General features: G+C 42.5%; 1 protein-coding gene across 1 annotated transcript in view; it reads right to left on the bottom strand.

The window, feature by feature from the left end:
• Window positions 1-15,227, bottom strand: part of PPM1D (protein phosphatase, Mg2+/Mn2+ dependent 1D) — a 54,028-nt gene extending 38,801 nt beyond the window's left edge. Inside the window, exon 1 of the mRNA XM_082678826.1 lies at window positions 14,584-15,227. Coding sequence (XP_082534952.1) covers window positions 14,584-15,055 — 472 coding nt within the window. The 5' untranslated portion in view covers window positions 15,056-15,227. The remainder of the gene's footprint in view (window positions 1-14,583) is intronic.
• Window positions 15,228-26,256: the final 11,029 nt, after the last annotated feature.

Genomic DNA, 26,256 nt, shown 5'->3' with positions numbered 1-26,256 from the left:
AATGCTTAGATAATGCACAAGAAAGTACATTTACGATCTCAAGGTGGGGAAGGATTTCCGAAAGACAAAGAATGCACTAGCCATATAAGAAAATGATTGTGAAGTTGTACTACCATCAAAATTAAGAATTTCTGTTCATCAAAAGATATGATTACTAGAGTGAAAAGACAACTCACAGAATGGAAGATGATATATTTATAATATATACACACCAAAAGAATGGTATCCAGAATATATAAAATGCTAAAACAAATCAAATCAAGAAGACTACTCAATAGGAAAACGGATAAAGGTCCTGAACAGGCTTTTACAAATGAGGAAATCCAAAGAGCCAAAAAGCATGCAGAGGTGTTTGGCTTCTTTAATCATCACGGAAATACAAATTAAAAGCCATAATGAGGACTTCCCTGGTGGCACAGTGGTTAAGAATCTGCCTGTCAATGGAGGGGACACGGGTTCGAGCCCTGGTCTGCGAAGATCCCACATGCCGCGGAGCAACTAAACCCGTGTGCCACAACTACTGAGCCTGCGCTCTAAATCCCGTGAGCCACAACTACTGAAGCCCGCGAGCCACAACTACTGAAGCCCGCGCCCCTAGAGCCCGTGCTCTGCAACAAGGGAAACCACCGCAATGAGAAGCCTGCGCACCACAATGAAGAGTAGCCCCTGCTCGCCGCAACTAGAGAAAAGCCCGTGCTCAGCAATGAAGACCCAACGCAGCCATAAACAAATAACTCAATAAATAAATAAATAAAAGCCATAATGAGATACCACAACATAATTATCAGATTGCTGCATAAATTAAAGTTTGACAAGAGTTAAGTTAAGAATGTGGAGTAACATGTTCTATCATCAACTACTGGTAGGAGTATAAACTGGTACAACTACTTTAGAAAACATCTAGGCATTATATGGTAAAGGTGAAGATATGTATACTCTTGACTACTCACTACCCATTGGTATATAGCATAAATTCATGACACACAATACATATGAATGTTCATACCAGCACTGTTCATATGGACTAAAAACGGGCAACAGCTCAAATGTCCTTCAACATAACAACAGACTATATTACATATAATGGGTGAGAATCTTACAAGAAGGATGAGATAAAAGAATACATTCAGCATGATTTTCTTCAGAAAAAAAAAACTATCATGTTTACAGACAAGAGGTAAAACTATTAAGAAAAATAAGTAAATCACTACAGACCTATAATCACAAAAGTCAAGCTTGTGGTTGCCTCTTGGGGGACGACAGAAATATGAGATCAGAAAGGGCATACAGGGGCTTCTGGTGTACAGGCAATGTTCTCTTTTGTAACTGGATGGTATTCATTTTATGATTATTTATTAAAGTGTACATTTATGTTTCATGGCCTTTTATGTATGCATGCTATGTTATATTTCACACCTTTTTTAAGTTAAAAGAAAAACAAGCAGCAGGAAGAAGGCTTCAATTTTACAAACATAGATCACAGCAGACAGTTCCCTAGCCCATGCAGTTTTGCAGTCTGGTTACAGACGTCATTTCCAGAAGCCCAGCATAGAATATGGTGTATGTTTCTTTAGTCCTTTCAATTATTTTATGGGTTAACTGTAGCTCTTGCTAAAACATTTTCTTTTTTCCTTTTTTTTTTTAAAAAAAAAAACTAGAAAACATGGTTTTCTGTAGCTAAGAACCTGAAAAAAAAATCTATTATCATAATAAATGCAAACGAGGTGAACTCCCAGAAACAAGGGTTCTTAACTACATTCAGAAAATAAAATTTACCTACAGCATACAAGTAATTTAGCTGTTTGCAAAAAGCACCTAAAACAAGATGAAAAAGAGCTAAAAATAAAAAGGATACTCAAAGCAATGTTAATATTTAAATCACATTTTTTGTCAAAAGCACTAACATATTATGAAAGAAATTCTGCAATGATCTAAAAATACTGAATAATCCATGCTTTCCCTATTCATTTGAAATGTCACCTTTTATCATATGTTACATTTTGCCTCAGATCTATTTCTGGACTCATCCTACTAATCTATTTATGGTGCTTTTTAATAATAGGGAGTTTAAGTATCCGCCAATTATTCTTCTTTTTCAATATTCTCTTAAGTATTTTTCCATATGAACTTCAGAAGCAACTTGTAAAATTAAAAAACAAACCCTGTGGAGGTTCTGATTGAAACTGCAATAAATTTATATATTAAGGAACCTACCTCTTTAATTTGTCTTCCTTAGTTAGCCTTTCTTGTTTTCTACTTTACATTTTAATCTTTTAATTTAAAAACATGACTTAAAACTAGGAGCATATTAAAAAGACAGTATCTGATAGTATATGAACTCTGACATAAGTATCCTTTAGGAAATGTGCATAAGTCATTAAAACAAAGACTAGGGGACTTCCCTGGTGGCACAGTGGTTAAGGATCTGCCTGCCAATGCATGGGACACAGGTTCGTGCCCTGGTCCGGGAAGATCCCACATGCCTCGGAGCTACTAAGCCCGTGCACCACAACTACTGAGACTGCACTCTAGAGCGCGCAAACCACAACTACTGAATCCTGCACGCCTAGATCCCGTGCTCCGCAACAAGAGAAGCCACTGCAATGAGAAGCCTGCACAACAGTCCCCTCTCGCCACAACTAGAAAAATCCTGTGTGCAGCAATGAAGACCCAGTGCAGCCAAAAATAAATAAATAAAATAAATTGAAAAAAAATCATTGTTATAAAAAAAAGTGATTTATGTACTTTTTTTCCCCCGCTTTGGCCATGCCACACGGCATGTGGCATCTTAGTTCCCCCATCAGGGATTGAACCGGTGCCCCCTGCAGTGGAAGCGCGGAGTCCTTTTTTTCCTTAATTTTTTATTATTATTATTATTATTTGCTGGGTGGGGGGGCTGCGTTGGGTCTTCGCTGCTGTGTGCGGGCATTCTCTATTTGTGGCGAGAGGGGGCTACTCTAAGTTGCGGTGCACAGCCTCCTCATTGCGGTGGCTTCTCTTGTCGTGGAGCACAGGCTCTAGGTGCACAGGCTTCAGTAGTTGCGGCTCGCAGGCTCTAGAGCGCGGGCTCAGTAGTTGTGGCGCACGGGCTTAGTTGCTCCGTGGCATGTGAGATCTTCCTGGACCAGGGCTTGAACCTGTGTCTCCAGCATTGGCAGGCAGATTCTTTTTTTTTCCTAAATAGATTTTATTTATTTATTTGTTTGTTTGTTTATTTATTTATTGCTTGCTTGCTTGCTTGCTTGCTTGATTGGCTGTGTTGGGTCTTCGTTGCTGTGTGCGGGCTTTCTTTAGTGGCGGCGAGCCAGGGCTTCTCATTGCGAGGGCTTCTCATTGCGAGGGCTTCTCTTGTTGCAGAGCACAGCTCCAGGCGCCCAGGCTTCAGTAGTTATGGCATGTGGGCTTCAGTAGTTGTGGCTCGCGGGCTCTAGAGCGCAGGCTTAGTAGTTGTGACGCACCGGCTTAGTTGCTCCGCGGCATGTGGGATCTCCCCAGACCAGGTCTCAAACCCGTGTCCCCTGCGCTGGCAGGCGGATTCTTAACCACTGCGCCACCAAGGAAGCCTGGAAGCGCGGAGCCTTAACCACTGGACCACCAGGGAAGTCCCTGTATGTTCTTTTTTTTTTTATTATTCTTTTCCATTATAGGTTATTACAAGATATTGAATATATTCCCTGTGCTATACAGTAAATCCTTATTGTTTGTCTATTTTATATACGGTACACTAAAATCTTTTAAACACATTTTACTGACTCTTCTCTCTAGGCAAGAAATACTAAGGGAAGAGGCTGCAATGAAAATGGGCTCCCTGATCTCTGTGGATAGGAGAACCTGAGGTGACAGAGATCAGATAGGAGCAGTTAATTACCCAAAGAAAATCTGGTACAGTTACCTCACTGACAACAGGGCAGAAGAAAAATTGGATCTGCAGAATGGTCTTTCACAGAAAACAAAACAAAAAACAAAAAGAAAATCTTACACGTTTAAAGAATTGTTAACCTTCTTCAAAGTGATATGTGGCCATTTTCACATGTAGCTATACACCAAGGAAAAAGAAATACCCACAACATTGAGTAACTACTGAACGATGGCTCTAAGATAATAATTCTGGGGCTACAAAACACAGCCACAGTCCACTGATAAGACATAAGGCTCATGGAGGTCAGGTACTAAATAGGACTTTCAATCCAGTCCACCTCAGAACCAGTGGAATCCCAAACCTATGCCACAGCTAGTTTGGTCCCCAAATAACCTCAGCAACTAATAGCTTCCCAATATAGCTCTTCATTGATTGGTCGAAAGCCTATTAGGGTAGAAAAGGCCAAGTGCAAGACCACCAATGATACTCTCTTCCAAAACAGAAAATTAAAAGCGTTATCACACCTCTCAAAGCATAACAAAGATTGGTGTCACCATTAAAACATAAGCTGAGGTGGTGATCCGATATATTCCAGTCTATAATTTGACCACTGCAAAAGTCTGATAGCTCTTGGAAAATGACAGGGAATTATAATCAAATGGTGATTCCAAATGCTGCTGCCAAGTTTCTGATTTAGTCTCTGTACTGAAACAAATAAATATAGCCTGGTATGCATCCAGCAGCAGGGCTCTGGTGAAACTGCTACCTAGATTCCTGGAGGTATCCAAGGTTTCTGATCTGAGACCTGCTTCTTCAGGTTTACTTTTTTTTTTTTTCCCTAGGAATAATCCAAAGAATTTTTTTCTTGAACCAACAGAAAGCAAACTGCCAACAAAATATACCGTCACTCCCAAATATTATTATAGTATCTAATTCCTACAATACACCATGAAAATCAGGAAATTAACATTAATACCATACAACCATCTAATCCATATATCTCATGCAAATTACATCAACTATCCTAACAATATTTTTTATAGTAAAAGAATAAAATTCAGGATCCCTTGTTATATTTACTTATCATGTATCTTTATTTATCTTTATTCTCTTCCAATCTGGAACAATTCCTCAGTGTTTCCTTGATGCTTTTTAGTACTTGGCCAGTCATTTCAAGAATGTCTCACAGTTTGGGTTTGTTTCATATTTCCTCCTGTTTGTAATCAGATTACACATTTTTGGCAGGAATATCACAGAAGTATTAAATATGATCTTCTCCCTGCAGGCAGTATACAATTTCAATTTGTCCCGTTAAAAGTGATGATACTCTTGATCACTCGATTAAGGTGCTGTCTACCAGGTTTCCCCCTATAATCCTTTTCCTTTTGTAATTAATAAGTGTGCATGAGGAGATTATCTGAGACGACATAAATATCCTTGGAGTGGGTTGAGTGGTGCCCCCCCAACTTCAATAAAAGATATGCTCACCCACAACCTCTGAATGTGACCTTATTTGGGAAAAGGATCTTTGCAGATGTAATTAGGTTAAAGATCTTAAGAAGAGATCACCCTGGATTAGAGTGGGCCCTAAGTCCAAAGACAAGTGTCCTTAAAAGAGAAGAGCAAGGGGGCTTCCCTGGTGGCGCAGTGGTTGGGAGTCCGCCTGCCGATGCGGGGGATGCGGGTTCGTGCCCCGGTCCGGGAGGATCCCACGTGCCACGGAGCAGCTGGGCCCGTGGGCCGTGGCCGCTGGGCCTGTGCGTCCGGAGCCTGTGCTCCGCGGCGGGAGAGGCCGCAGCAGTGAGAGGCCCGCGTACCAAAAAAAAAAAAAAAAGAAAAAAAAAAAAGAGAAGAGCAGGGGAGAAGACACAGAGGAGGCAATACAAAGACAGTGGAGACTGGGTGATGCATCTACAAGCCAAGAAATGACAAGGATTGCTGCCAGCCACCAGAAGCTAGGGGAGAGCATGGAACAGATCCTCCCTCAGAACCTCCAAAAAGGAATCAATCCTCCTGGCACCTGGATTTCAGACTTCTGGCCTCCAGAACCATGAGAGAATAAATTCCTGTGGTTTTAAGCCACCCAATTTGTGCTAATTTGTTACAGCACCTCTAGGAAAGTAATATAGCTGTTCCTCAAAGTTTTACCTACTAGTTGTAACATTTATTGATGTTTCTTGGCTGAATCAACTATTATGATGGTTACCAAATGAGATTTTCGAGTTCTATCATTCCTTCTACATTTAAAAAAATATATGGATTTGTTTATTTGGCTGCACTGGGTCTTAGTTGTGGCATGCAGGATCTTTTAGTTGCAGCATGCATGTGGGATCTAGTTCCCTGACCAGGGATCAAACCCAGGCCCCCATGCATTGGGAGCGTGGAGTCTCAACCACTCTACCACCAGGGAAGTCCCCATTCCTTCTACATTTATTAGTGGACTTCTGTAAAGAAAAGCTTTACATCACAGCTTTATTTGTAATAGCCAAAAGCTGTAGACAATCCAAATGCCCATCAATAGGTGAATGGAGGGCTTCCCTGGTGGCGCAGTGGTTAAGAATCCGCCTGTCAATGCAGGGGACACGGGTTCGAGCCCTGGTCCAGGAAGATCCCACATGCCGTGGAGCAGCTAAGCCTGTGCACCACAGCTACTAAGCCTGTGCTCTAGAGCCCACGAGCCACAAATACTGAGCCCGTGTGCCACAACCACTGAAGCCCGTGCACCTAGAGCCTGTGCTCCACAAGAGAAGCCACCACAGTGAGAAGCCCGCACACAGCAACGAAGAGTAGGCCCCGCTCACTGCAACTAGAGAAAGCCCGTGTGGAGCAACGAAGACCCAACGCAGCCTAAATATATATATATATATATATATATATATATATATATGTATGTATATATGTGTGTGTGTGTGTACATATATATATATATAAAAAATAGGTGAATGGATAAACAAATTGTGGTACATCTAGACAACCGCATACTACTCAGTAATAAAAAAAGGAATGAACTATCGATATATGCAACAACATGTAGCAGAGATTATCTAATACTGATTGAAAGTAATGACTGATTAACAAAAATGGAAAAAACTGGTACTTGATAAATATGGCAAACTCATTCGGAACATGTGATGTGCGAGAGGGTGAAGGTCCTTGACGGTAAAAACTGAGAAATATCAAACTACAATAAAGATACAGGTTTAAAATTCTATGATTTAATAAAGGTTTTCTTCCAGTTTAGTTCTATCTGGCTTTCCCTGTCTTTCCCTTTACCCCTTCCACCCCTCTTCTGCATTTGTCTGTCTCCGTCTCTGTCTTTAAACTTAAGAGAATGAAAACTATGTGCCAAAACCAGAACCAACAATTTAGGTTAGGACCAGCTTCTTCATAATTCATTCATTTGGCCATATTCTTTTAAGTAGATGCTCTGATTTTCATTTGAACAAATTAAAAAAACAAAACGTCCCATATTTCATCTTCCTTTACAAATACTGTGGCAAATTTCCTGTAATCACATCAGAGATCACACTACATTTATTTCAAGAGTATGTCGTTATCTTTCTAATGGCTCTCTTGATAACATAAATCAATGAACTTTGGCTCAGTGGAATAAAAGCTGCATGTTGTTCACTATCTTCTCTGAACTATCAAAAGAAAAGGATAATAAGAACATTATTTCAAATGAATAAACCTAAAGAAGCACACACAAACTTTGAAACATTATTTCTTAGAAGGCAAGCATAACACAAGAACGGTAAATCCAGACATAAGAAAATACATAAATCACACACATACTGCAACTTAAGATCAAGAAGTAATAAAAATATGAAAAAAAATACTTTTAAAAAAGGATATGTTGGGAATTCCATGGCAGTCCAGTGGTTAGGACTCCCCGCTTCCACTGCTAGGGGTCCAGGTTCTATCCCTGGTCAGGGAGCTAAGATCCCACAAGCCGCATGGCACGGCCAAAAAAAACCCCAAAAGGATATACTCACATACTCTCTCACTCCATGCTATATTTATCAAATCCCCTGGCCTCAAGACAAAAATAAGTCATATAAAAATTTTTGGATAAATTAAGTTTTCCTTTTTTATTTGGCAAGAGTACACAAGCACTAGAACAAAGCTAGAGAGGTCAAGCTCAATGTTAATTAAATAAATCAAGAAGGGCTTAGGGGACTTCCCTGGTGGTCCAGTGGTTAAGACTCTGCGCTCCCCATCTCAATACATAAGGCAAATACTAACAGCCATAAAAGGGGAAATTGACGGTAACACAATCATAGTAGGCGACTTTAACACCCCACTTTCACCAATGGACAGATCATCCCAAATGAAAATAAATAAGGAAACACAAGCGTTAAATGATACATTAAACAAGATGGACTTAATTGATATTTATAGGACATTCCATCAATAAACAACAGAATATACATTTTTCTCAAGTGCTCATGGAACATTCTCCAGGAGAGATCATATCTTGGGTCACAAATCTAGCCTTGGTAAATTTAAGAAAATTGAAATCGTATCAAGGATCTTTTGCGACCACAACGCTATGAGACTAGATATCAATTACAGGAAAAGATTTGTAAAAAATACAAACACATGGAGGCTAAACAATACACTACTTAATAACGAAGTGATCACTGAGGAAATCAAAAAATACCTAGAAACAAATGACAATGGAGATATGATGACCCAAAACCTATAGGATGCAGCAAAAGCAGTTCTAAGAGGGAAGTTTATAGCAATACAGTCCTACCTTAAAAAACAGGAAACAGCTCAAATAAAAAACCTAACCTTGCATCTAAAGCAATTAGAGAAAGAAGAACAAAAAAACCCCAAAGTTAACAGAAGGAAAGAAATCATAAAGATCAGATCAGAAATAAATGAAAAAGGAATGAAGGAAACGATAGCAAAGATCAATAAAACTAAAAGCTGGTTCTTTGAGAAGATAAACAAAATTGATAAACCATTAGCCAGACTCATCAAGAAAAAAAGGGAGAACACTCAAATCAATAGAATTAGAAATGAAAAAGGAGAAGTAACAACTGACACTGCAAAAATACAAAAGATCATGAGAGATTACTACAAGCAACTCTATGCCAATAAAATGGGCAACCTGGAAGAAATGGACAAATTCTTAGAAAAGCACAACCTGCCGAGACTGAACCAGGAAGAAACAGAAAATATGAACAGACCAATCACAAGCACTGAAATTGAAACTGTGATTAAAAATCTTCCAACAAACAAAAGCCCAGGACCAGATGGCTTCACAGGGGAATTCTATCAAACATTCAGAGAAGAGCTAACACCTATCCTTCTCAAACTCTTCCAAAATATAGCAGAGGGAGGAACCCTCCTAAACTCATTCTACGAGGCCACCATCACTCTGATACCAAAACCAGACAAAGATGTCACAAAGAAAGAAAACTACAGGCCAGTATCACTGATGAACACAGATGCAAAAATCCTCAACAAAATACTAGCCAACAGAATTCAACCGCACATTAAAAGGATCATACACCACGATCAAGTGGGGTTTATCCCAGGAATGCAAGGATTCTTCAATATACACAAATCAATCAATGTGATACACCATATTAACAAATTGAAGGAGAAAAACCATATGATCATCTCAATAGATGTAGAGAAAGCTTTCGACAAAATTCAACACCCATTTATGATAAAAACCCTGCAGAAAGTAGGCATAGAGGGAACTTTCCTCAACATAATAAAGGCCATATATGACAAACCCGCAGCCAACAACGTCCTCAATGGTGAAAAACTGAAACCATTTCCACTAAGATCAGGAACAAGACAAGGTTGCCCACTCTCACCACTCTTATTCAACATACTTTTGGACGTTCTCGCCACAGCAATCAGAGAAGAAAAAGAAATAAAAGGAATCCAATTCGGAAAAGAAGTAAAGCTGTCACTGTTTGCAGATGACATGATACTATACATACAGAATCCTAAAGCTGCCACCAGAAAACTACTAGAGCTAATCAATGAATTTGGTAAAATAGCAGGATAAAAAATTAATGCACAGCAATCTCTGGCATTTTTATACACTAATGATGAAAAATCTGAAAGTGAAATTAAGAAAACACTCCCATTTACCACTGCAACAAAAAGAATAAAATATCTAGGAATAAACCTACCTAAGGAGACAAAAGACCTGTATGCAGAAAATTATAAGACACTGATGAAAGAAATTAAAGATGATACAAATAGATGGAGAGATATACCATGTTCTTGGATTGGAAGAATCAACATTGTGAAAATGACTCTACTACCCAAAGTAATCTACAGATTCAGTGCAATCCCTATCAAACTACCACTGGCATTTTTCACAGAACTAGAACAAAAAATTTCACAATTTGTATGGCAACACAAAAGACCCCGAATAGCCAAAGCAATCTTGAGAAAGAAAAATAGAGCTGGAGGAATCAGGCTCCCTGATTTCAGACTATACTACAAAGCTACAGTAATCAAGACAGTATGGTACTGGCACAGAAACAGAAATATAGATCAATGGGACAGGATAGAAAGCCCAGAGATAAACCCACACACATATGGTCACCTTATCTTTGATAAAGGAGGCAAGAATATACAGTGGAGAAAAGACAGTCTTCAATAAGTGGTGCTGGGGTGGGGCTTCCCTGGTGGCGCAGTGGTTGAGAGTCCACCTGCCGATGCAGGGGACACGGGTTTGTGCCCCGGTCCGGGAAGATCCCACATGCCGCAGAGCAGCTGGGCCCGTGAGAAATGGCCGCTGGGCCTGCGCATCTGGAGCCTGTGCTCCACAACGGGAGAGGCCACAACAGTGAGTGGCCCGCATACCGCAAAAAAAAAAAAAAGGCAAACCAGTTTAACTTAAGAATATCCTTGATGGGCTTCCCTGGTGGCACAGTGGTTGAGAATTTGCCTGCCAATGCAGGGGATACGGGTTCGAGCCCTGGTCTGGGAGGACCCCACATGCCGTGGAGCAACTGGGCCCATGAGCCACAACTACTGAGCCTGTGCCTCTGGAGTCTGTGCCCCACAACAAGAGAGGCCGCGATAGTGAAAGGCCCGTGCACCGCGATAAAGAGTGGCCCCCGCTTGCCGCAACTGGAGAAAGCCCTCGCACAGAAACGAAGACCCAACACAGCCAAAAATAAATAAATAAATAAATTTTAAAAATAATATCCTTGATGATGCAATAAAAATTAATTTTATTAAACTCCCACCCATGAATACATGTCTTTTTAACATTCTGTAAGACAAGAGAAGCATGAATAATAGACTTCTGTTACATACTAGGGCTGTATAGAGGAAAAGCACTTGTGATTGTGTGAGTTATGAAATGAAGTAGCCACAATTTTCACAGACCATCATTTTTACTTGAAAGACTGATAAAATGGGTTAATAAGACTTGGGCAGGGAGTTCCCTGATGGCCTAGTGGTTAGGATTCTGGCCTTTCACTGCCGTGTCCCTTGGTCGGGAAACTGAGATCTTGCAAGCAACATGGCGTGGCCAAAAAAAAAAAATAAGAAGATGACTTGGCCATTTAGTGTACATTTTCTTCAAAATGAACAAAGTGAGTTTTTCATTTCAAGAGAAACAACTGACAGTATTTGTTGCCAGTGATAAATTTCTAACTGCTGCTTAAGACCTCTTATTTATTTATTTATTTAGGCCGTAGTAACATGTGGCATATGGGATCTTAGTTCCCCCACCAGGGATCAAACTCACATGCCCTGCATTGGACTGCCAGTGAAATCCCAAAACCTCGTATTTTAGAATATGTGTGTCCACTACAATGAACTTGATAACTTCCCAACCTTAAGATTTTTCTGAAGAGATTAGTGATATTAACAAATGTGGATACTTTAATATTGTATAATGAAATGCATCAATACTTGGAAGAGCCGCGTAATTCAGTGAACCATTATTTTCCAAATGACTAATGCACCATGTCACAAAATCACACATAGGTAAAAAATTGATTCAAAGTGCAAGAGAGACCCATGGCTCTTAATGTAAAAATAGAAAAGTTCATTGATGAGGTTTCAGATTCTATTTTGACTACTCTTAAGAAACTATCACTTCGGTATAGAATATCCACAACTATCTGAAAAGACAAACTATTCCTCCCTTTTCCTACTATATATGTGTGTGAGACTGCCTTTCCTTTACATACTTCACCAGAAAACATAGCATAACAGACTGAATGCAGAGGCAGAGATGAGAATATTTCTTATTTCAATATTTATTTGGGGGAAAAACTGATTTTTCACTTAAAAATGTCAACATACAATAAGTTTATTTTTAATAGATTAATAAATATTTTTTAAATTTCTCAGTTCTAACTTCTCAAACAGTAAATATGATAGATGTAGCCCACATAAACAAAAGCTGTTTAGGACCCTAAATCATTTTTGAGTACAAAGGGTTCTGAGAGCAAAAAGTTTGAGAACCACTACAATAACCAAATGAGAATTACAAAAGTGGAAACTTGACACAGGGAGTTTCCTGTGTCAAGACTTCCATATACTCAGCATACTCTTTTTTTTTTTTAATTCAAGTTTTGATGATGGAGTACGAGGTTAACTGTGCAACAAAGCAAACTTTAACATTTGGTGTATAAATCTTGGTTCACAAAGTACATATATGTCAAAAAACATATACATTCACATTTAACAGCATGGTTTCTGCTTTATTAAAAATATGTTCAATGGGCTTCCCTGGTGGTGCAGTGGTTAAGAATCCGCCTGCCAACGCAGGAGACATGGGCTCGAGCCCTGGTCTGGGAGGATCCCACATGCCGCGGAGCAACTAAGCCCGTGAGCCACAACTACCAAGCCTGCGCTCTAGAGCCCGCGAGCCACAACTACAGAGCCCACGAGCCACAACTGCTGAGCCCACGTGCCACAACTACTGAAGCCCGCGCGCCTAGAGCCCGTGCTCAGCAACAAGAGACGCCACTGCTGTGAGAAGCCTGTGCACCACGACGAAGAGTAGCCCCCGCTCAGCGCAACTAGAGAAAGCCTGCGTGCAGCAACAAAGACCCAACGCAGCCAAAAATAAAAATAAATAAATTTACTTTAAAAAAATATATGTTCAAGTAACAGGGTTTATACTTTATCCTCTTAGTGAAAACATATGGCAAATTCACCTTGCCCCAAGTGTGCTGCAAAATAAACAGGACTCTAAATCGTTCTTTGTGTCTAATCTTCCTCTATCTTGTCTTGCTGTCCACTCCTACTTGCCCTGCAAGCAATGAAATGACAAATTTCTGGAATATACTCCTGGTGCTTTCAGCTGTGCTCTGCCTACACAAAAACAAAACAAATCTATAATAGGGACCTCTGGGATTGGATGGAAAAACGCCTCCCACCGGTGGACTGGTTGTTCTATGAGTCAATCAAATAATTCCTGGCAGAAAGCCAGGCAAATAGAAAACAGACTTTGAAAGAAGCTACTCTACAACTCTATGACAATACCTTTTTAAAATGTTCTGTATTTGACCAACCTTTACACTCTTCTCTACGTCTCTGTCCCTCTGCTGAAAATAAAGCAACACTATTCTTCCATAAACCACAGGACTTTTAAAACGACAGAAGTAGTATTACCTTTTCTCTAAAAAAAAGATTCAGACCATTCATTCACAGCAATGGGTAAGCAATTATAACTCTGTATGATAACATATGTTGTGTACAGGAACATAGTCTGCTTTAGAGAACACTTAAATCTTAGATGAAACTACAACTACACCAAATTTTTAGAAATGAAGGTCTCTCCTTTTGGCACATCAGTAATTCCTTACCTCTTGCTACCTTGACGGGCAGCTACAATTTGCAGGTACTTTTAACTAGGAACTGTGGAGAACGACCTGACAGCAATTAGCTAAGGCAACTACCAAAGGGCGGGGTGGGGGGGGGGGGCGGGGGCGGGGAAGCGCACTCTTAAAAAGCCCTAGCTGAATTTAACACATCGCCTTAACCCGGCCAGTTTAAGCGGTAGGAACGCATTCTGCGCTTTTGTTTTTCATAAGCCGTACAAGCATAAAGATCTTAGAAACATTTCATGACCACCACAGCGAATTCCTTCCAAGACTTTAAGTCGCTAGATGATAACTTTTTAGACTTTCTGAATTATCCAACAGCTTACTCCAACTACCAGCCACCCTGGATCAATTCTGGAGGACTGACACCACCAGTAGGAGGCAACCGACAGGGACAAGTCCTTCAAGAGCAAAATTATGACAGATCGGAAGGAAACACTAATTTTTGCCGTCTTGTCTACAGCCATACCACCCTGAACGCACCCGATCTCGTCTAATTTTTGCCACCTCCCGCTTCCTTCGCCTGTCCCAGATAGCAACGTGTCTTCAGTGCATCTTTTGGCCAAAATCTGGCTCCAGGTTTCAAACACGTTTCCGCTGGCGGCCGCCAAAGTGAAGTCCCGAAGGGAGAGGACTGCTCCCCATTGATCCTTGGGGCGGGAGGGAAGTAAAGCGAGGAGCGTTTGAAGGGAGACAACAATCCTATCCTTCCCAAAGCCACTTTGTTTGCCCGCACCTCCACCGTGGAAAGAGCGCTGAGACCCAGAAAAGTCTTCCCTCCCATCGACTGACACTGAGAGCGCTCTCCGTGCTGGGGGACCACGGGACTGGCGCTATAAAAGGCCCCAAACTGCCTGAAAAAGAGGCGGGCGCCAAACAAGCCGAGGAACTTACCCAGTTTCTTCCACATGGCGAGATGACAAGCGAGGAAGCCTTTGCGGATGGCAGCGCACACCTTCGCCGGCTCCGAAGAGGTGAAGCCCTTCTGCTTCTTGATGAAACCCCACAAGTGCTCCCGGGCAAACTGTGCCGCCTCCCGCCCGCCGTGCCCGTCGCACACGGCGAAAAAGGCCACCGAGGAACGGCGGCGGCAGCAGCAGCCGGGAGCCGGCGAGGCCCCGGCGACCGGCGGCGCGTCGCGAGCCTCTCGGGCTGCCACCGCCGGGCCTTTCCCCGAGATTTCGCCGCCAGGAAGAGCCAGCGGTGACCGCTGCGGAGGCAACGGCTGAGAGAGAGACCGCCGCGGCGAGGGCTCTTCTTCAGCCGTGGGCTCGGGCTCCACCACGATCTGAGTAACGTCCTCCATGTACTTCCTCCCGCCCTGGTCTGAGAAGACGCTCACTCCCAGAGAGTACAGCCCCGCCATGGCAGGCTGGCCGAGATCCCGCCGGTCCCACGCAGCCCGCCGAATGCGGCGGCGGGATACACACTCGGCGCTCGCCGGCTAACTATTGTTTATCTTCGACTACGCAGAGAAGGGGGAGGGAGCGGTCCCGGAGGTGGGGGGGGCGCACGATGTCGAGACTTGTCCGCCAGAGCTGGGCAGAAGCGCCAGGGGGAAAGGAGCAGACCAGCTGCGTCTGCGCAATGCGCCTCCGCCGGCTGCCCGCGCCCACCACACAAATCAGACGTTCTTCCCGGCTTACGTCACTCGGCTCTCTGGGCCCGACCAATCCGGAGTCGAGTTGGAGCGAACCCGCCCTCCGCCCTCAACCCTCGCTCCTCCCCGCAACGGCCGCCCTCAACCCTCGCTCCTCCCCGCAACGGCCGTCCTCCCTCCTCCCGCCGTGGGCGCAGGGCCCGCGCGCGACCTGGCTGGCTTTCGCTTTGCAGTGGGTGTTTTCGCCCTCCCACTTTTCGGCGGGTGCTAAACGCTTATCTACCAATTTGATGTCACCTTTTTGCTCAATCCCGGGGATCATGATGCAGTCTGCTGCCCTGGGCGTTCCGCTGCTCGCCTCGTGTGGGCTTGGGCCTCCCACGAGTGTAGAGAATCTGGGAGGAAAGACCTTCATTTCTTGAAGTTAAATGGCGGGAAACCTCACTTCGGAAGGTGGTTTGCGAACAGGCTGGAAAAAGCATGCCACAGCTGAACTGGATTTCGGTGGGATGGATCCGACCGGGAGTTGAGAGAGCAAATCCAGTTTGTGTTAAGAAAACTTGGGAAATTTCCACTATCGGCTGCACAGTCTCGTTTCATATACCTGGGTATGTCGGAGACTTAAAAGGCTTAACTGTTTTTTTAAACATCTTTTCAGCTTTTGTTAAAAGTAGTACTTTTTCCGACGAGCCCTGGGTGCAGCATTTTCCTCCTTAGGCGGGATCAGAAAATAGCTTACAAAAACTACCCAGCGCTCCAGTGCTCCAACAGTTCGGTTATCTTCTGTCTTCCTCCAGTAGGTTACAGTCTAAACCTTTGCACGGACTTCAACGGCATTAAAATAAGCCTCAGAGTGGGCAGATTGGTATGTTCTCAACAGCACACGTTCTTGTCGTGAATCAAAGTTCACTCTTCCAGTTTTGGGCCACATCACCATCAGCTCTCCTGGGTGCCCTTTCCTCTACAGCCTTGGAGTTATTTTCAAAAGGAATGATACTAGTTCTGAACTGGGAATGGGGAAAATGTTCATTTTTTCACATGTGACAAGAAATACAAATAGAAAAAAATCCTTATGCCAATAAACATATAAATAAAATCACCCGCGACTTCCCTGGTGGTGCAGTGGTTAAGAATCTGCCTGCCAATGCAGGGGACACGGGTTCGAGCCCTGATCCGGGAAGATCCCACATGCCGCGGAGCAAATAAGCCTGTGCACCACAGCTACTGAGCCTGTGCTCTAGAGCCCGCGAGCCACAACTCCGGAGCCCGCGTGCCAAAACTACTGAAGCCCGTGCGCCTAGAACCCGCACTCCGCAACAAGAGACGCCACCGCAATGAGTAGCCCGCGCACCGCAACGAAGAGTAGCCCCCACTCGCCGCAACTAAAGAAAGCCCGCGCACAGCAACAAAGACCCAACGCAGCCAAAAATAAATAAAAATAAAAATACAGTGGGTAGGGCTTCCCTAATGGCACAATGGTTAAGAATCCGCCTGCCAACGCAGGACATGGGTTCAAACCCTGCTCCAGGAAGATCCCACATCCCGCTGAGCAACTACGCCTGTGTGCCACAATTACTGAGCCTGCGCTCTAGGGCCCGCGAGCCACAGCTACTGAACCCGCGCACCACAACAACTGTAGCCCCTGAGCCTAGAGCCCGTGCTCCGCAACAAGAGAAGCCACCGCAACGAGAAGCCCGCACAACAAAACGAGTGGGCCCTGCTCGCCGCAACTAGAGAAAGCCCACGCACAGCAACAAAGACCCAAACGCAGCCGAAAGTAAATAAATAAATTTTTAAAAATAAATTAAGTCACCTCAAAATGTAGCAAGTCTGACTAGATCAATTAAATTGAAAATGTAATCAAAGATATACCCTATGTCAAAATGCACTACTACACCAGATGGTTCCAGAGTGTAAAAACACCTAGAAAAAAATCCCAGCTTGTTTTGAAAGTTAATCATAATCCTGTTATTAAACCCTAATAATTGTAACGCTGGAAAGATATCTGTAGACCATATTTTATAACTAAATGCAAAAAACCTAAGTGAAATATTAGCAATTCTAGTTCAGTACCCTCCATAACACAAGACCTGCAAGAAACAACAGTTTGTGTAGCTCTCTATATTACTCATCTTAAACAGCTTACTCACCTTCCCTTCCACTCCTAGAGATTACAAAAAGTTAATTCCATCATGCTCTATAATCCTTTTCACTCAGTCACAACCGGTAGCCTCCAGGTTATCCACCATTACCCTGATTAGCATCTCCATGGTACTCTCTACTTCTATTAATCTGATTCAGTACTCTGCTCTTTACCAATCATCCTAACCATTTCACTCCACCCTTCAGATTTCAACATCTTTATCAGCCATTTCCTCTTTATTCTTAACGTCTTCTCTAAATGTCCCATCAACTTCCTCTTCCAACTGAAAACTGGTTTGTCGCCTAGCAAAACTACCTCCCTTACAACTTTTCAAGTACAGGAGATTGTTTTTCCTCTCACAGGTATTCTTATCTTCAAACCAACTTCTCTTGTTGCCCCCAAATCATTTCTCTTCCTTCCTCCTTCAAAAACCCAAGCTTGGGACTTCTGTGGTGGTCCAGTGGTTAAGACTCCACGCTCCCGATGCAGGGGGCCTGGGTTCGATTCCGGATTAGGGAACTAGATCCCACATGCTGCAGCTAAGACCCAGCGCAGCCAAATAAACAAATAAATATTTTTTAAAAAACACACGAAACCCAAGTTCTTTTAACGTTAATGCCAGCTGCCACCACACCAACATGCTGTCACCTACTGATTCCTGTTAACTCCCCCTTCATTTGTTCATGCCTCACTGAAATCCTTTCTTCCACTATTTATTCTTCAAAATGTTATCTACATTTTCCATCCAATATCCTGGCTTCTCAGTTCCTCATCCTCCTCTTCATGATGCCAAGGCTTTGCTACCATTAAAGGCAACCCTTCCATTTGTATTCTAGATCCCGTCTCCTCACTCCTTCTCAAGAGCTTTGCTCCACCAGTTATCCTTTCTTGCTCCTACCTCATCAATTTCTCTTTTTCTATGGGGTCATTTCCATCTTTGTACAAATGTGTTCTGGTTTCTATTTTAACAAACAACAAAAAAACTACCTTGACTCCTGATTCTACCCAATTTCTCTGCTCCCTGTCCCCAAAAAAATTTTTAAGGAGTTGTCTCAGGGACTTCTCTGGTGGAGCAGTGGTTAAGAAGGCTCCTGCCAGTGCAGTGGACACGGGTTCGAGCGCTGGTCTGCAAAGATCCCACATGCCGCGGAGCAACGAAGCCTGTGCGCCACAACTACTGAGCCTGCGCTCTAGAGCCTGCAAGCCACAATTACTGAGCCTGCGTGTCACAACAACTGAAGCCTGCACACCTAGAGCCCGTGCTCCACAACAGGAGAAACCACCGCAATGAGAAGCCCGCACACTGCAAAGAAGAGTAGCCCCCGCTCGCTGCAACTAGAGAAAGCCGTGAGCAGCAACGAAGACCCAACGCAGCCAAAAATAAATTAATTAATTTAAAAAAAAGAGTTTTCTCTATCTAGAGTCTATTTCCAATTCAACTGCATAATTTCCCCCTAACCCATTGCAGTCAAGCAACCATCCCCGTAATGCTGCTAAGACTGTTTTTAATGACATAACCAGACCTCTCTGTTTCCAAAGCTAAATGACGACTTTTCTGATCTTACTGACTCTGTTCCAACTGAAGCAGCAAGGGAACCACTGTTTCCTTCTTGAAACTTAGTAGCAATTCAAACCATTGCTTCTTTCTGGAAACTTTGTTCTCTTGGCTTGTAAGAGACCACACTATTCTTGGTTTCTTCCTACCACATAGACTGACTGCCCCTTTTCATTTTCCTTTGCTTATATATCCCCAGCTAGACCTCAGGTTGTTGGGAGTACTCAAGGCTTTGTCATAGGATCTCTTCTTTTCCTATACACTCTTCCCAGGTAACACCATCCAGGACTATAACTCTAAAAACTATTCACTGATGACTCCCAAAAATTTTTTTTAAATGCATAGTTTTTGTTTTGTTTTGTTTTGTGTTTTTTGCGGTACACGGGCCTCTCACTGTGGGCTCTGAACCGTCCCACATTCTTCTGTATTTCAGGGCTGCTTTCATCCCATGTAGTTTGTTCTGAGATTTCTGCTTCTTTGTGCTTCCTTTTGATATGTCCTAGTTTTTGCTTATGTACTAATTCAAATTACAGTTTTCATACACTGACAGTTTATTTATTGATTTATGTGTAGCAGAAAATTGTTCTTATGTTTACTACTCCCAGAAATTCCTATTACCTCAAGACCCTTCCTTCATTCACAAACTCGTGAACTCGCTTTGAGTTTACATCTCAGGAAAGTGATATTAGAGGGAAAAAAAAAGTTAAATATTCAACTTTCTTGTTTCAAAATCCTTGGTATGCAAAAATATATAATTCAATAGAGCCAGTTTTTGTGTGTAATCAAGGTGATAAAGATTTTACAAACTTACAAGAAGACATATGCAAGGATGTTCATTGCACCATTGTTTGCAATAGCAAAAATCAAAAACGTCCATCAAAAATGGAATAGGGACTTCCCTGGTGGTGCAGTGGTTAAGACTCTGCACTCCCAATGCAGGGGGTCTGGGTTCCATCCCTGGTCAGGGAAGTAGATCCCACATGCGTGCGGCAGCTAAGGGTTTGCATGCCACAACGAAGGAGCCAGAGAGCTGCAACTAAGGGGCCCGCATGCCACAACTAAGACCAAATAAATAAAATATTTTTTAAAAAATGGAATAGGCTTCCCTGGTGGCGCAGCGGTTGAGAGTCCACCTGCCGATGCAGGGGACGTGGGTTCGTGCCCCGGTCCGGGAAGATCCCACATGCCGTGGAGCGGCTGGGCCCGTGAGCCATGGCTGCTGAGCCTGTGCATCCGGAGCCTGTGCTCCACAACGGGAGAGGCCACAACAGTGAGAGGCCCGCATACCAAAAAAAAAAAAAAAAAAAAAAAAAAAACTCAAAAAAAAAAAAAAATAAATAAATAAATAAATAAATAAAAAATGGAATAGAGGGAATTCCATGGTAGTCCAGTGGTTAAGAGTCTGTGCTTCCACTGCAAGGGGCATGGGTTCGACCCCTAGTTGGGGAAGTAAGATCCAACATGCCCAGTGTCATGGCAAAAAAAAAAAAAAAAAAAAGGAATAGATAAGAATATGTCGTGTATTCATGTGACTGTGATAGCAGTTGGAAGGAATGTTCTTTTAGGAATAGTGTGTCAGACATTATTTGACTGACCTACCAACCATTCATAACTCCTTTCTCCATTTGCTGTCTCCTCTGTAGAGGATTTAAAGGTTCAACACTCCCTTTCCTAAACTCTACTGCACCTGGGTCTTGAGATAATAAAGATCAATGAAATATAAATGGAAGTTTGTTGGGGGATTCTGAAGACAAATGTAGCTGGCACTGGCTTTTCCCTCAGCATACAACCATGAAGGAAATGCCAAGAGAAATATAGAGATTCTGGTCCTTACATTACTGAGCCATGGAAAAAATACCAACAGCTGTTTACCTCTAGAGTATTTGTTACGTGAGGAAAAAAATCCTTCTTTAAGTCACCGTTGGTTGGATTTTATACTATTCTCAGCCAGAAGCATCACTAACTGTTATGCTCTGTCAATATGGATGCATCTCAAAAATAATGTTACAAGATATAAGATGAATAATGTTGGGGACTTCCCTGGTGGCACAGTGGTTAAGAATCTGCCTGCCAATACAGGGGACACGGGTTCGAGCCCTGTTCCGGGTAGATCCCACATGCCACGGAGCAACGAAGCCCGTGCACCACAACTACTGAGCCTGCGCTCTAGAGCCCACGAGCCACAACTACTGAGCCCGTGTGCCACAACGACTGAAGGCCGTGCACCTAGGGCCCATGCTCCACAACAAGAGAAGCCACCACAATGAGAAGCCCCCACACCTGAATGAAGATTAGCCCCCGCTCACTGCAACTAGAGACAGCCAGCATGGAGCAACAAAGACTAAAAGCAGCCAAAATCAAAAATAAATAAATTTATTTAAAAAAAAAAGCCAAAGGAGAAGAATGTTAAGAAGGCAAACATGGTCAGTAGTGTCAAATGCTGTAGAGAGGTCAAGTAAGTTTATGACTAAAAACCATTCACTAGATTTATCGCTAAAGGGGTTACTTGTTACTTTTGCCCCAAAAGTTCCAGTAGGTGGTAAAGGCCGAAGTTTGGCAGATATGGATTGAGTGAGTGAGAGGTGATGACCAAGAGACCCTGATTATAGTGTAGGCGAGTCATTCAAGAAGCTTGTCTGTGAATGGAAGGGGAAAGAGAAGGAGCTGAAGGGTTAAGGGAATAATTTGTTAGTTTTTTTTCTGCCAAGCCACTGAGCTTCCAGGATCTCAGTTCCCCTACCAGGGATTGAACCTGGGCCACGGCAGTGAAAGCTGGGAATCCTAACTACTAGGCCACCAGGGAACTCCCAAATAATTCGTTTTTAAATAATGAAGAGACAGGGAACTTCCCTGGCAGTCCAGTGGTGAGGACTACGTGCTTTCACTGTGGTGGACCCAGGTTCGATCCCTGGTCAGGGAACTAAAATCCCATAAATCACATGGCATGGCCCGGAAAAAAAAAGAAGAGAAAGGTAATTTTAAAATGCCGACAGGAAAGATCCGAAGGAGAGTAAAAAGTGAAAGGGAGACGGGGAATGTGGATGGTCCCTGAGAAGAGAATGCTATCTAGAGCAGTTTCTCAAACTTTAATATACTGGGGATATTGGAGTCACCTGTGGGATTAAGCCTACATTTCTAACAAGCTCCCAGGTGATGCCAATGCTGCCAGTCATGGGCTCCACTTTGAATAGTAAGAATTTAGAGCAGTGGTTCTCAAACTTCAGTGTGCATCAGAATTACCTTGTGGGCTTGTTAAAACAGGTTCCTGGGAGCTACTCCCAGAGTTTCTGCTTCAGTACTTCCCGAATGGGGCACAAAAATTTACATTTCTATAAGTTTCCAGGTACTGCTGATGCTTCCAGTCCTGGGATCACATCTGAGAACCATTGATTTAGTAAATAAATGGAGAAAATCACCTTAGAACAGAGATAGCTTCACCACTGAGGAGATAAGGAAAAGGCAGAGATTGACAGGGTTGCAGATAAGTTTGTAGATTTGTGGGGAGGTAGGATGCTGAGGAGTTTACTGCCCATTGGCCTATATCGTCTCAGCGAAGTAGGAGTGAAATCAGCTGGGAGCAAGGGAGAGACTGATGGGTTCAGGAACTATAAATATTAGGTGAAGGCTATTGCTCTATAATTAGCTATTCTCATAACACTGCACAAAAGGTCAATTTGTTTTGTTACTTATTAAAGGAATGTTTTTCAATTAATTCATCCAGACAAGTTGACAAGGAAGTTATGCGGTGCAGTGGAAGAATTATTAAGATTTTCCTGTGGCAGGTAACTAGAAACACCTGCTTTGGGAATTGCCAAGCCCAAATCTTGTTGCTATGTGCTTTGATGAAGAAATTTAGGAATACAGTTTGTTTTATTTATTTATTTTAAAATATTTATTTTTAGTTTTGGCTGCATTGGGTCTTCGCTGCTGTGTGTGGGCTTTCCCTAGTTTGAGTTATTTTTTTTGTGTGCTAGGCATTATTTTAAGCACTTTACACATATGAATTCAGTTGATTCTCACAATAGCTCCATAAGATGGGTTCTATTATTCTCCCCATTTTGCAAATGAGGAAACTGGCACTTGAAGAAAATAATTTGCTTAAGGTCACACAAAAAATAAGTGGTAGAGTTTGATCCCACGCAGTCTAACTCCAGGACTATATACTCAAACCAACTCAGAATATAGCCTCTTTGGGGCTCTGTAATGTGAATTCACTTCAGATTATGTGTCAAATAAGTGGATCAGATGAGGTAGCTGTCATTTGGTATTAAAGAACTTAGGATTTCAGAATCTAGGATATGGTTTCAGGAACAAGCTCTTTCTTTTTTAAAATAATTTAATTAATTTTTGGCTGCTTTGGGTCTTCACTGCTGAGCGCGGGCTTTCTCTAGCTGCCGTGAACAGGGGGCTACTCTTCATTGCCATGCACAGCCTTCTCTTTGTTGCGGTGGCTTCTCTTGATGCGGAGCACGGGCTCTAGGCACGTGGGCTTCAGTAGTTGTGGCACTTGGGCTCAGTAGTTGTGGTGCACGGGCTCAGTTGCTCTGCAGTATGTGGGGTCTTCCCAGACCAGGGCTCGAACATGTGTTCCCTGCATTGGCAGGCGGATTCTTAACCACTGCGCCACCAGGGAAGTCCAGGAACAAGCTCTTTCTGTTTTCGCTCAGATCCCAAGAAGATGACCTTGGAGTGACCACCAGGGCGTGGTACCAATTAACCAGTTATTAGCTTTAAGCATATTATTTTACACAAAATCTCGATAGTCTACTATTGAGGTAGCCAAATAATTATCCTTATTTAACTGGACTGTTATGATACTTAAGTAATATAGTTTATGTGGATTGAAAATTATAATAATGATTACTATTTGTTGAAGGCCTATTTCATGCTAGATCCCTAATATACCATAGGCTTAATACAATTGTTCTGCAAAGGTAAATATTAATACATCATTTAACAGATTAAAATCTGAAGTTAAGAATTTGTTTGAGGTCGGGAATTCCCTAGTGGTCCAGTGGTTAGGACTTGGTGCTTTCACTGCCGGGGCCCGGTTCAATCCGTGGTTGGGGAGCTAAGATCCCGCAAGATGCGTGACACAGCCAAAAAACAAAAAAAAAAATTTTTTTTTTTTTGCTTGAGGTCAACAAAGTTTTCCTATTTCCCAAATTTTAGACTGAAAATAATTATTTCAAGACAAAGTAGTGTACATTGAACTTCAGGACTTTGGGGTCTGTCAATCTCCCTAACAGAGCTTTACCTTCAATTTTTGAGTCTGGTTCTGAGTAATTAATGGTAATCCTATTCAGCACCTTCTCTACTGCAGCAAAGAGAGGAGGAAACAAATCAATCAACAAATATAGTACAAAATAGTGAAATCCCCAAAGGACAAGTGACAATGTCATTGAGATTATATCTGTGAGAAAAAATTCAGAAGATGAAGTGAGATGAGGATATGTCAGAATTGTTGGGTAATTTGATGGAGATGATGGTAGGGAGTGAGGTGGGGGGCAGGAAGAGTCTCTGTTTAAAAGAAAGACTTTTTCCTCCACCTCATCTGTCAATGGATTGATTTCCCTACATTCATTTCAGAAGCTTGACTCTCATGTAGACCACTCATTGAGTGACTTTTTTAGACATGTTCCAGGGGACAGAGTACAATGAGTTCTTCCTCCTCCAACGCCCTTTCAACAAACACACCCTCCTATCCAAGATTAAGTTCATCTGGTCAATACCCTTGCCTTTGGGCAGGACAGTCTCTCAGCCACTCTAGTTCTCTGAGGCGGCCAACTCTCAGCCCCACCCCATTTCCCAGTTTTATGACTGTCGAAATGGGAAAGGAAGGAAAAATAGCTGAGATCTTCTAGGCCTTTCAGTCCTTTGGAGACTTCACCTATTTTCTTTGGTTACACCCAGTCCCTCTTTCATTGGACAAATAATGAGTATACATTGAACACGTACTGTACACAACGGCTTGGAAATTTTTGAATGATAGAGCCAAACTAGACCTGCTCCAACATGCTCACCCCAGCTCCCTAGCCTGCATATCATGATACAGAATCCACTGAGACTTTATCTGAATATAGCTATATCAGAATATCAGACATACCTGAACAGGTCACCAGAGTTTTGTATAGAGGTCAGCTGAACTCACCTATCATTCTTGGATTTTACCCGAAATATGGGCAGCTCATCACTTAGCTTCTGTATCCCCCACTCTTTTCCTCGCCCAGACTTCCAGACCAAAGCCACTTTATTCTCTTCCCTGACTCATCTTCCCATTGCTCTCTTCCCTAAAATATTTTTCCACTGTGCCTTCTCGATATTTACTTCCATTATAAACAAACTCCTCCACATTTTCTTCTCCTCTATAATCTTCCCCCCCTCCCTTCATGTTTTATCTCAAAAATCCTGCTCCTGGGACTACTCTTTTCAAGTTAGGGGGCTCATGGTCTCCCATAATCCACACATTATAGGGGCTGGAGGGAACTTTGCATTTTTTTCATTCCCATTATTACTAAGCCAGTACTCCTCTCAGGTGGGTAAAAATTCTTCCACCGCTTTTCTTTCTCATCTACCAGTTTATGGTTCTATTCTACATTTATAAGAGCTTGTAGCACCTGGCTCCTATCTACTGCTAACCACCCCCCCCAAGTGTGCCAGCACCCAGATAACTTCATTTTCCCTTGAAAGAACCATTAAACAAACCTCATAACCTCACACTTCAGTGGCTTATGCAACTCAAAAGTGACATATAGTTTCACTCCAGGTCAATCAGACTCATACATGACCATGCTAAAAACTACTCCATATTAGAAATCTTTGGGGAATTCCCTGGCGGTCCAGTGGTTAGGACTCTGTGCTTCCAGGGACCCGGGTTCGACCCCTGGTCAGGGAACTAAGATCCTTCAAGCCGCGCAGCACAGCCAAAAATAAATATAATAATAATAATAATAGAATAAAATTAAAATAGAAACCTTTGACTTCAGTGTACCTACCATTCTCTATTTCCACCTCCTCCAAGCCCTAATTGTTATTACTACCGTTCTTAGGTCATACAGAGTCCTATAGGTTCTTTTTTTCCCCAGCTTTATTGAGGTTTGACTGACAAATAAAAAAGAGACATATAGGTTTTCTTTTTTTATTGAAGTATAGTTAATTTACAATGTTGTGTAAATTTCTGGAGACATATAGGTTCTTGATCTTTCTTTCCTCAACCTATCACTGCCTCACTTCCTTCACTCTTTAGTCTGACCTCCCCGGTTTATCACC

The sequence above is a fragment of the Grampus griseus genome (assembly GCF_964374135.1).
Source record: "Grampus griseus genome assembly, chromosome: 20".
In the NCBI taxonomy this organism is placed as follows: Eukaryota; Metazoa; Chordata; class Mammalia; order Artiodactyla; family Delphinidae; genus Grampus; species Grampus griseus.
The sequence above is the reverse complement of the archived record's forward strand: the minus strand, read 5'-3'. Positions and strand labels throughout refer to the sequence as shown.